Source organism: Rhincodon typus, chromosome 16 (assembly GCF_021869965.1).
Source record: "Rhincodon typus isolate 14 chromosome 16, sRhiTyp1.1, whole genome shotgun sequence".
NCBI lineage: Eukaryota > Metazoa > Chordata > Chondrichthyes > Orectolobiformes > Rhincodontidae > Rhincodon > Rhincodon typus.
Window position 1 is genome coordinate 35,030,211 of NC_063347.1, and position 8,649 is coordinate 35,038,859.

At 35.1% G+C, this 8,649-nt stretch overlaps 1 protein-coding gene across 4 annotated transcripts in view; it reads left to right on the plus strand.

Moving 5' to 3' along the window:
- LOC109916945 (ataxin-7) overlaps positions 1–7,545 on the plus strand; it is a 164,902-nt gene extending 157,357 nt beyond the window's left edge. For 3 of the 4 annotated variants that reach the window (XM_048606634.1, XM_048606637.1, XM_048606635.1), the window contains exons 9-11: positions 676–797; positions 1,468–2,449; positions 4,287–7,545. In XM_048606634.1, coding sequence (XP_048462591.1) covers positions 676–797; positions 1,468–2,449; positions 4,287–4,304 — 1,122 coding nt within the window. In that variant the 3' untranslated portion in view covers positions 4,305–7,545. The remainder of the gene's footprint in view (positions 1–675; positions 798–1,467; positions 2,450–4,286) is intronic. The other variant, XM_048606633.1, reaches the window with a different exon arrangement.
- The last annotated feature ends 1,104 nt before the right edge of the window (positions 7,546–8,649 follow it).

The window sequence follows — 8,649 nt, forward strand, 5'->3', positions numbered from 1 at the left end:
GCCCCCCCAGGACTGGCTGTGCAGCTAAGGTAAGTTCTTCACTATTTGGAGTTTTGGCTAATTTGCCTGTTTGCAAGCCTTCAACGATGCACTAAAAGTTAAGCTTTTTGTTTTGGGCACAAGGAGACCAAAGGTATGTTTTTAAAAATCCTATCTAATTTATTTGTCTTTTTCTACATCTGACACGCTGACCACATTCCCCAATATGATTAACTGCGATTTTATGCCATTCAAATCATTTTGAAATCAGATAACTCCTTTAGAGAATGAATACTATTAAAGTTGCTATTTTTTTGTGTATTAACTCAGTTTCAGCAGTATTGTTTTAACTCCACTAGTTTTTCATTCTTAATCATATGGAGATATTTTTATACCACATTTTATTGAAGAAAACTTATTTAAACATAGGCCAGTTGCACTGATGGAACACATTGGTGAATTACAAATGAATAGAAACTCCAAGGGAAGGAAAAACGTAGCAAAACAAGCAGTTTAAATCTTAATTTGCTCCTGAATCACTGCACTTTAAATGGAAACTCTTGATCTAGATACAAAACACATTAAGATGAAATATTGTTGTAATTTCTTATTATGTTAATTGCAGTACATAAACCAATGAGGTGTTTCACGAAGCTAATTGTTGGAATTTGTGTCAACATTTTTGTTTAAAATTAGCTTTGCACCTTTGGAAGCCGGCAGGTTGGCCGAGGCTGCTTTGCCTTTGACAGGCGATGGGACCGCTTTCGATGTGCACTTAGCTCTATGTTTGAAAAGCATCATAATTCACAGATGTGGAAGTAAGTATAAAACAAACGGTTGATTACTTTTACTTAAAAATTTGCACTTATAGCACCTTTCATGAGTTCAGGATGTTACAAAAATAATTAGCTGTAAACAGTTTTGCAGTGAAAATTGTATTGTTAGGCAGCAGGGCAGCCAATATGTGCAGAGCAAGGTCTTGTGACTGGAATGTGATGATGACTAGATATTGTTTCAGGGATACTGCTGATCAGGGCACCAGAAGGAAACCCCATGTTCCTCTTTGGATAGTGCCATGGGAAATTTGTCGTTACCCTGAGAGGCTAGGTTGGGCCTTGATTTAAGATAGAAACCCTAGAAAAATTGTAGCACAGAAAGAGGTCATTCACGTCTGTACCAACCTGAATGAACTAGCTGTGAAAACTGTGAAGTTTGATTGAACAAGATGTTTTATTAAAGGATTCTTAATTTTTTTAAGGTTTAAAATTCAAAAAAGTATGAAATTTAAATTTCAATTAGTTATATCTCGATAATTGTAAATGAATTAAGTCTTAATGGTGTTAAAGCTATGTAGTATTATCCTAAATGGGTAATATATTTGAAATTGGTTCAAGTATTTATAGAATGGATGCTTTTATAATGAAGGGTGAAAGTCTTGTTACAAAGTAATGCTATCTGAGCAAAGTAATTTGTTTTTTTTTCTTTCAGAAGAATTCCTCCTGCGGTGGATAGCCCTACTTCACAGTCAAACCCATATGTTACTAGTACAAATTCTACGCTGTCACATTACAGTGTTAGTGCTGCAGGTTTTATTTCCTCTACATCATTGTCATCTTCTTTGGCACCTCCAGTGTTGGTTTCTTCTCCATTTATGTCACCCATAGAAAGTAAATCTGTGCTATCATATGCAACTACTCTAAATGCTCACCCCGCTGCCTTGGGCGTCATGGACCCTGCTTATTGTATGCAATCTAGACATGTGTCTTCACCTTCTGTGATGCCTTCTGGGCTTTCTTCAATTCCTTCACCCGTATTTAATAAACCTCAAAAAGTGAAACCCAGCAAGTCTTTTAAACCTAAAGATCTGGCATCTACCAGCAGTAATAGTAATAGCAACACCAGTAGCAACAATAACAGCAGCAGTTCTGGAAAGAAAAGGAAAAATATTTCTGCGCTGCCACTGCATTCTTCTTCCACTCATTCCACAGAATCTCTGAAGAAAAACTGTATGAATTCTGGAAGCTTGGGGACTTCTTTCTACTCCTCTGTCACCTCATCATCCCATAGCAGCGCACACAATGTCAGCCTGAATTGTACAAGCAAGATGAACTCTTTAGGCCTCAAACATGACCAATCAGGAAAGGGACTTCAAATGGGGATCCCTGCAGAATCAATTAAACGAATGAGTGTTGTTATGAACAGTAGTGATTCCACTCTTTCTCTAGGGCCATTTGTTCATCAGTCAAATGAACAGACTGTAAATTTACATGGTGGCTTTTCATATCCACATACACCACTGGACAAGCTGGAAGGGAAAAAGCGGAAAAGCTCACCAGGTTCAAGTACCATAAACAGTGGTAACAAATCGAACAAGATTGCCAAATCGCCTGTGGTAAACAATGTTCATGCAAAACATCACAGCGTGCTCCCAGGAACACCAGGGCTTTCCAACAACACACTCCTCCATCAGGTATTTCAATACTGAGAAATTAAAATGTGAACTGCAGTACTTTTAATTTTTTTAACTGTTTGATCAGTTTTATTTAATAAATACAAAATTGCATTATGATTGTGCAAATCATTTTGTCTTGAAGCTTTCTTCGTGAATTTCTGTTCTGGATTAATAATGTTTACCTATTTGCTGGAGCAACTTACAATTTTTGGAATCTCCCAAGGCTGGCCTGCCCTTTTTTCACTCATTTACTTTTAAACTTCTCATTTACCCTACACTGTAAACAAACTTAGATATAAATAAGTGAAGTGTATTAAAAAGTTAAAATTGATAGGCGTTAAAGCGACTCTATCTTAACATCAACCAAAATATTCCTTTTCCTCCCACTACCTCACCTTTAACAAAATCAGTACAGTACAGCCAGTGACGTTTAGCGTAAATTACGGAAGGTCAATTTATGCATCCTTTTCAAGAAAAGCAAAATTCAATGATGCCTACAATTGTATAGAAACTTGACAAATTGAATTACAGTTGCAATGTGGTAATTCTGGAGGCGAAAGCATTTAGTCGGTGAGGTTATTATGCTCGGTACTAATACGGAGATGAGTTCAAGCCCCTCTATTAATTAAACCAATACCCAGGCCCCCAATTTGTTATGGCAGGAGTAGAGGTTCCGTTCTAATAATTAAACCCACAACACCCAGAGAAGTTTGTCTCATGTTCATAATCTGTTAAAAATAATGGTTAAATGAAAGAAAATCCCTAACAGTCACTTGATACGTGACAAGTAGCAATTTATTTATTTAACTGTAACAGTGAATAAATTAACAGAATTACTAATAAACCAAACAATTCCCCCTTGACTACTAACTATTCCCTAACTGAACTAAATTCTACTGGTATGCTCTTCCAATAAACACAGATCCCACTTGCATAAACCCAAGTAATAAAAAAAAATTAAAACTTAGTCCCTCAAAGTCTATACTCCTTTCTTGTTGTTCTCAAGTCATAAACGCCTGATCCTGGCTGTCAGAGTTGTTTTCTCTAAAGTCTTTTGTGAGAACTCTTAGCCAAAAGTGTCGCGGTACCTTTTATGGATAGATGGTGCTCTGAGAGAGCTTAGCAATTTCTTGTGAGAGCTAGATGCTTATTTCTCAGATGGCAGTTTGCTCTCACTCTGGTTTTCAAAAACCCTCTCCTCATGTACCTTGGATGATACATCAATTTTCTTACAATAGCATTGACAAAAGCATCAGATTTAAATTCAATTGGCTTTCGATCGGTTTAAATTAATTGGCTGATTCCAGCTAGTTGCCAAAACAAGCCTAAGGTTTCCAATCACACAGCCAATTGACATGTTTCAATTTAAGAACTGGCTGTAGATCCTCGGCTACATACAAGATGCATTTTTTTCAGTATTAATCTCTAAGCTTAGAAAAGCACTTTACCTCTTAAAGGAATCACGCACTCCCTTATCGTTTTTTCGCAAACAAATTCTAGCTTCCTGCCTTCCAATTCACAAATTACTCTGCACAACTCGTAATAGTACTTTTCTTTTTTATATTGCACAATAATGCATTTGTTTGTCAAAATTATTTATTGAGGACAGTATTTTTGCCAGGTAGGATATTTTGTCCTAGTTGACTTGGCTCAAAGTAGATTGTTCTTAGTTGGGCTTTGCAGGCAAAAGGAATGAGTGTTGCTGCTTCTAAGGGGAGTAATTGTTGCAAAATTTGTTTAAGAAAAGCATTAATAATCTAATTTTTAAATTGTTTTCTTTTGAAAAATTAAGAAAGATGGATCATTCTCATACAATAAACATGTAATGGTTAACAAACGTTTATTTATTTTGCAGCCAAAGGCCCGACCCTAATAGCCAATGCTCTACTGGAAGAAACTGGACATCTTTTTTAAGCAGGCATCTGAACTGTAAGAGGCCTTGAAATTATCTCAACTTCCCTTGTTCCTCAGGTCTGGAGGTACTGTGGTTAACAGAATTTAAGCATTGTATAGGCTCTGAAGCCAAGTTTGTGGAAATGCCAGCTTCTGTAATGGCAGTTTTTAAATTAAATTCACATAGATATCTAGATAAAATTTGGCCATTGCAGCTGTTCAAATCAGTATTAAATATTGGGTATGGTGATAGAATGACTACTGATCTGAGATTTATGCAAAGATGCAGTTTTTAAATTTTCCACTGAGTGCGTTGCTGAACAGAACTGCCAAGAGTTTAAGCATAAGCGTAATGACAAATTAAGTTAATGGGATATTTCTTTGTTCTAAAGGCCCTTGGCATCTACTGGAAACTTGTAACACAAAACAAATATGTTGTATTTATTTTTTCATTAGATTTGTGTGTACTGTGTCTACAATTGAGCTAAACAGTTGCCAAGTGATGACTTGTCAGGTTATTTTTGAAGTTACTGTTTTATTTTTGTTTAGTCTGCAAATCTTGGCTTTTTTGAGCAGAAAAAACGTGGAATTAAAATGACAAATGGGAAGTTAAAGTCCAGCAAATGCTATAGAGTTTTGTTAATGGTGATTATTTTAAGATTTTTGTGTGTAAATTCTAACTGCTATCTGGTTAGAAATACAGCAGACTGGTGAGCTGAAAGAAAATTGCATCATGTTTGGAGTATAAATGCAACAATTTTATCTTTATGAATAAAAGTATTCATGTTTGCTTAAATTAATCAATTTTGTACCATTAATGTGGTACAAACTACTGGGGTTCAGTGGCATTTGCAGCTTGGTCTTGCCTTTAGAAAATGGTAAGAAAATGAAATGATTTTAGTGTACGCTGCATCCTCCCCTTTTGGCCTATCTGTAGTCCACAATTTTTGCACTAATAGATTATATCCATAATCCCAACTATTCTGGAATAGATTTTAATAAAAAAGGGATACAGTTGAGTTTTCATGTCAGTATGTGAAAAATCAGGGATTTCAAATGAATTCCACAAAGCATGTTTAAAATGACCACTTTATTGAAAATTTGGGCACTTTTCAACATTTTCCCTACTTGTCTACAAATTGGGTAGTCGGCTGAAAGCAGTGTTTGCAACAGCTATTCCTGTTGCTCCTTTCTCTTTCTCCCCAGTCTAGATGTAAGGAATAATGTGTGTACAGTATGGAGAACGTGAGCATACACTAACACAATCTGTTACATTAATCTTAATTGATTCTGAGGAGAATCTAATGAATTCTATAAAGACAGATTTAAGAAATAGAAAAACTAGTGTATAGTTACTCTTGAAATCATCTGAACAAATGGCAGGAAAAACAATTAAAGAAGCCATCTGTTGCATATGCAATATCTCATTTTAAGTTGGTGACCAAGTAATAATGCCATTTCCTTAATGGGTTGTAAAGGCTTCTATGAAAATTACTAAAATAAAATTGCTCCTTTCTGCTGTAATAATATGGCACACCTTCTGCATCCAAGTAGGTATTTTTAAGACTGGCTTTTACTGAAGCTTACTTGTTCCTTTGGGACAGTTATCAATTGTAACTTTGTTTTCTTACCCCAATTTTCAACAAACCAAGTATCACAAATTTTGTACTTTTTATTTTGAATTTTGTTTAACAGATTATACAAACGTATGAAACTATCCCTATTTCAGAATGCATATTTTGTTAAAACTGTACATATTAAATATGTATTTTTGCACAGGTCATTTTCTTATATCCAGTTTTGGTACAATTTTGAAATCATCTGGTATTTATTTATTTAGGAATTAATAAATAACAAGTAAAGTACCTTATTGTTTAGAGATTCACTGCCCAGCCAATAATACAAAATACCTACAGTATAAGATTTGTGGGGCACTTTTTATAAAAACTTTTGTCCATTTTTTGGAATTTGGGAGTGAAATGATTTATTTTTTTGGAAATGGGGGGAGGGGAATAGAGAGCCTCAAAACTATTTCACTGTAATAAACAGTTCATTTGTTGCCTAACTCCCACTCTGTAACAATTGAATTTGATAATCATCCGAGACACATCATCTGAAAAACTGCTTTTTAACTTTTCATTTTGCAGCTTTTAGTCAAAATTTAAAGTGCCTGATAGTTGCTTCAAAACGACTGTTTGTTTAGATTGAGCATTTAATAAAATATTGAATGTTCAGTTTTTGATTAGGAGCTTGCTTTTTCCACCTGTGGATTCTTGAGATTTAAACATGAGAAACCTTAACAACAAATTAATTTGGAATGATTAAATCTTTCAATTGTGAAATATATCAATTTCTTTCAAATTCTGATTGTAATTGTGTGCACGAGTGTGGTTGTACCACCAGCCAAAAGAAAAGGCCTTTACATTTCTGTACTTTTGTTGAAGCACCAAGTTTTAAATAATTTTGACATTGAAAAGATCTAAAGCACTATTGCTGTATAACTTGACTTATTAAAATAATTGTTCTTCTGAGTTTGACCCATAGTATCTAATACTAGAATGTAAATATTGTCATCCTGGTTACATTTTGAAGGTGATGGTGCCTTTTGGAAAGGAAATATCTTTGATTTCACTGAGTATCTCCTAAACCTCTGTGGATTAATCCAGTCACAAAATGCAATGTTTCAGGAGTAAGTCTTCCTATATAATATATATAAATGATCCTTGACAGGATCCTATACTAATACTTCTTCAAATTCAAATGAAATTTATTTTAAGATAAAATGCTGAGATGAATATTCTGAACATAGGAGAGAAGTATTGTCTTAAAATAGGCACTCGGACCTGTTTAATTCAGGTTTACCTAATGTAAGGAATAAAAAAAAAAATTGCAAAGACAAAAGCAATAGAAACATAAGTGAAGAGAACACTACACATCTCAAATGTGAATGTAAGCCTAATAGCAAAGCATCTTTCCCTTGCTCATTATTTTGAGCCTGGTTCTAAAAGCAACCTCCTGTGTAAAGTGTGAATAGTTTCAGAAGTACGCATAATCAAGCACACCTGGTCGCTATGGTATCAGCTGGACTTTGTGTTGCCTGCTGTATAATTCATGAACAAACGTCATGGGTCAGAATCTTTCGATATTTGAAAATGTATAGTCTATTTGTTTTGTAACAAGTTGTGTAAATAAAAATAATTTATACTGTTATTTATAATAAATGCAGTTGTTGATTCTTTGTATCATTTGAGAATTAGAATACCTAAATTGAGCTTGTCCAACTGGTGACACCCTCCCCTGACAGACCAACCGGAGGTCCTTTGTACAACTATTAATCAAAATACAGGTAAATGTGACTGCACAATCTTGCAAAAGATGGCTCCTCCAATCAAAGGTTTCTGCTGTGATGGCTATTGTGAATGATGTGGTGAGGGTGAGTTGGCAGACAGTACAGTCACCACCCCAAGCAGAGTAGGACAGAGTAAGTCGTCAATGGATTTTCCTTTTTCAAACTTAGTGTTGAACAGCTTTTTGCTGCTCTGGCCAGTCAGGAAACTCTGACTGCCATCACTAAGCAGACTCTGCTGTGACTGTATTTGGAACAAATGTACATTACAATTTAAGGTGATTTTGTTCTAGGTGGCTTTATAGGATGAGTGGGATGTGTTTTAGTTTAAGTGCATTGAAAAGATTTGAACCAAGATTTGAACCCTTTGAAAAATAGCCTTATACAGTTTAAAACCAACTGCACAAGGGAGTCATATGGATCCAATTCAAGTACTCCAGTTCTTCAAAGCAAGAATGCTGGATGTTTAAAACTCTGCTACACTTTTGACCACATGTTGACTTTGTCTTGGGATCAAAATGTTTAACTGACACAAGATAACCAATATCAAAGTGAAAAAAATTCCATAGATGCACATAAACTTGACCCATCATCCATTCTAGGAGGGTTAACAAACATTCCTCCCAAACATACGGTTCTGATAGCTGGCTCAAACAAGACAACAGCTTAGAGGAAAACATCCCAAAATGTTTCTCAAGAACATATGTGACATGAAGCCCCCTGCGATAGATTCTAAGTGTAGTCTTCAAAACGATCAAAATTTATAGCACAAAAACAGACCATAAGTCTCCAGTAGTATTAATGCACCACACAGGCTCCCTCTCTAACTAATTTGAGTGGTCCACAACCACTCATTCACATGGTCAAATGCAAGTTATTTTTAATACTAAAATGTAAATGCTTACATTCTGGTTTTTTTATATGCCATTTTGAAAAGGATTTCACAAAGTATCTCCTGAAACTCCAGATTAATCCAGCT